The sequence below is a fragment of the Trypanosoma grayi genome, assembly GCF_000691245.1.
Source record: "Trypanosoma grayi strain ANR4 Tgr_1328_V1, whole genome shotgun sequence".
In the NCBI taxonomy this organism is placed as follows: Eukaryota; Euglenozoa; class Kinetoplastea; order Trypanosomatida; family Trypanosomatidae; genus Trypanosoma; species Trypanosoma grayi.
The window spans coordinates 213-3,815 of NW_008826947.1; the positions used below are offsets into that span (position 1 = coordinate 213).

The 3,603-nt window shown below is 53.4% G+C and overlaps 1 protein-coding gene across 1 annotated transcript; it reads right to left on the reverse strand.

Moving 5' to 3' along the window:
• Positions 1-293: 293 nt before the first annotated feature.
• DQ04_13281000 (major surface protease) lies at positions 294-2,030 on the reverse strand (the record flags this gene model as incomplete). Its single annotated transcript, XM_009316920.1, has 1 exon — positions 294-2,030. One exon carries the CDS (start codon positions 2,028-2,030, stop codon positions 294-296), a length of 1,737 nt encoding a protein of 578 aa, XP_009315195.1.
• Between the last annotated feature and the right edge of the window lie 1,573 nt (positions 2,031-3,603).

Consider the following 3,603-nt stretch of genomic DNA (forward strand, 5'->3'; position numbering starts at 1 on the left):
GATTTAATGGTCGGTGAAGGACCACAACGTGTGTAGAAGTTCCAGTATTTTTTTCTCTCTAAAGTGTCACTGCGCATCCGTCTGAATGATGGAAATACATTTACTGACGGTGAGTAACCGGATGTTATTGCGTTTCCAAAACTAGAAGAAGTTTGTAAAAACATGAGAATCATATTAACGCTGCGGCGTAAGAATATCAAAGCGGGAACAGCCGCGTTGAATTGGGGAAGTTGTTGTTAAAAGAATTATATATCAGAATAGGTGTTGATAGTTAGGTGCTTCGTAGGCGAAACTCAGCCAGAGGTGAATAACATTGAACAGATACCCAATACAAAAACCAATAACGGCACGGGAATAAAAGCACTGAGGGCGCCATCACTTCCTTGTGAGGATTGATTTTTGTGAAAAGAAGCATTGTCCCCATCTCCACCAGGCGCACCTTCACTTGCATCATTACCGCTGCTGCACGCGCCGCCACCAGCGGGGCACGCGAGGGTGGGGCACACATCCGAGTATCTGGGGCATATAATGCGGCCGTCCGTGAAGGGTGCGCCAGGCGTGACGCTGCTGCCCTCGGGACAGTGGTGCCATGTATCGTCGCCGTGATAGCGCACCTGCAGAGTGTCGCTGCTGTTACACGCTACCTCCACACACACGTCGCCAATGGCGTTTCGTTCAATACTTAGCGACTCCCCTTTTAAGCACCGCGACGTCGGGCCCACACGGCTTCCGGGGAGGGTGTTCAGGTTGTTGGTGCACCCGGCATCCTTCGCCGGCGTGATGACAGGGCAGTAATCCGTCATTTGTACGGCTGAGCCACCAAATGACGCATTTGCAAAATACTGATACTGCGGCTTCAGCGCCTCGTTGTACACGACAATGTCACAAAATCCAAGATACAGACGGTCAGACGTGCAGCGCGGAACACCGGAAGAACCGTTGCAGAACATGTCGGGGTAGTCCGTGATGTTGTTCGTCATGCATTTATCTCTGATAAAGCTGCAACCGGTGTTGTTGCCCCAGCTCATCAGCTCTTCCATCCCCCAATTAGCTTTGTACAGCCCTGTATCTTCAAAAGCAGACATCGTCAGCGCCGAGTAGAAGCCAACACTAGCAACTCCAGCCATCAGTTCATCCTTTGCATTACGTCGCTTCCAGTGCGACAAAGCTGTCCCCTCATCGCCCTCGTCCTCCAGCTCCATACCAGGGGCAGTCGAGCAGTTAAAGTGCTTCCGGGTGGCCTGAAGTGTCTTCTTCGATGACACCACAAACGCAGTAGTCTTGCCACGCAACCCTTCTACCCTCGAGATCATTCCCTGTTCCGCAAAGAGGTACGCAGAGAAACCAAGGGCATGCGCTATTTCGTGGGCCGCAGCGCGAATGACGACCCGATTTGCCGCAATGTGTTGTGGACCAAAGTTTATGACACCAACGGACGGTCGGCCGCTCGTCAGAGTAGAGCAAAAAAGGCTCCATGCGGCGTTTTCGCCAACAGTTGGCCCAGCAGCAGCGTACAGAACCATGTCAGCACCGGAAACACCAGGATCGCGGTGATCAGACGGAATCGTGAAGTACACACACGCGCTAACGACAAAACGGCGCACCACTATAACATTCTCCGGAACCACAAGAAGACGATCGGAATGCAACTTAATTGCCTCTGGCAAGAGCTGGTCAATGAGGAGAGCCTTTTTATCGGCGGTCAGGATATCGGAGGCATTGCACGTAACATTCCTTCCCACAAAGTTTGGGCGTTCCTGTCCTTCCGCAGTGCAATACCGCAGCTCATTCTTCAAGTCCTCCGTGAAGACCTTGATGCGAATCGGCTCCCACCCAGGCGCAGCTGCTGTGTATGCCTGCCATGCGCCCTGTCTCCTTTGCGCCACCTCCCGCACAACCGCTGGTGGGCCACTGCTCCGCATCACCTGGTCAAAGTTGCAGCTATGTCCAACGGCGGCGAGGCAAACGCAGGTGCATTGAAGCAGTACCACATGTAACAAGTGCAGACCCATCTGCCGAGTAGAGAGCATCTTCCGAAACAAAATCTATAAGAGAAAACAAAGAACAAAAAGGAGTCACTCACCCGGTCCTATTGCTCAAACAGCACGCATGCTTCAACGAGGGTTAAACCACCATATCGCCACATACCAAAGAAAGCAAAGCGACCCAACCCAAAAACCGCACACAATGAGACACACTCCAATCATCGCCCACACAACCCCCAAAAAGTTACAAAGTCTGTCAAGCACAGACACACCGACACACGCCGGGAGAGAAGGGGGGAAGTTCTTCGCACACAGGTCTCGCACAGTGTCGGCACCGACACGGCATCAGCTAGCCACTGACGGTTTCTTCTTCTGCGCTCACACGTCCAGGCTCTCACGCACCTCAGGATCCCGCAGCAGGAGCAGTCACGCCTACCGAGAGCATTAAATGCGTTGGGGAGTGGGAGAAGGGGGCTCGTGCGCGACGCCAAGGCCGCACGTGGAACCGCGGGCGCAAGGAACCGTTGCCTGCACCCACGGCAGCAAGAGGGGGGTAGCACGCAGCCATCAGAGAAGCCCCGGGAGGGACCACCGCCACTGTTCATTTCACCGCGCAGGGCGCATCGAAAAAGGTACACTCAGTTAGCGAGATCATCACGCCGCAGCGACAACACAGGGGAGCAGCGAGGCGTGGCGGGACACACCGGCGTAGCGGCGACATCTTCGGGACTACCAGAAGGCGCCGCAACGGCACGGCAGAGCACATCGGCGCCTCGGATTGCCCCGTTGCACACACACGCCCACCCACCGCACGCACACACACACGCACACATCAAAGCACAGGCACACAGGCACACCGACCCACGCTGGGAGAGAAGAGGGGAAGTTCGTCGCACACAGGCAGCATCAAGACCTTATCCTTGGTGGTGCGGTATAAGAAGCAAACAGGAAGAGATCTAGTCACAGCGGATCCAGATGTAAAGCAAACCGTCCTTCTTCATTCTCTGCCTGAAGACCCCGTTAACTACTTTACAATAAACTACGTATAGCAAGAAGACTTCAACGTGACCAAAGGCTAGTAAGCGAAGCCAAGACTCAGTTTGTTTCATCTCGGTATTTCGCCTCTGCATTCCTGGCCGAATAATGCGGATGTATTTACTGACGGTGAGTAACCGAATTTTATTGCGTTTCCAAAACTAGAAGAAGTTTGTAAAAACATGAGAGTCACATTGACGCTGTGGCGTAAGAATATCAAAGCGGGAACAGCCGCGTTGAATTGGGGAAGGTGTTTTCAAAGAATTATATATCAGAATAGATGTTGACGGTTAGGTGCTTCGTAGGCTAAACTCAGCCAGACGCGACCACCATCAGATAAACCACAACAGCAATACAGAGCAGAGGCACTGCGAGAAACCCACTAAGGCCGCCATCAGCTGTCCATGAATAACCCACCCTGCTAACCGCTTTGCTTTGCCGTTTCTGTCGCACGATGATTGTAATATTTCCAAACCCCGCATTGCCTCCCGCTACACCTTCACTTGCATCATTACCGCTGCTGCACGCGCCGCCACCAGCGGGGCACGCGAGGGTGGGGCACACATCCGAGTATCTGGGGCAT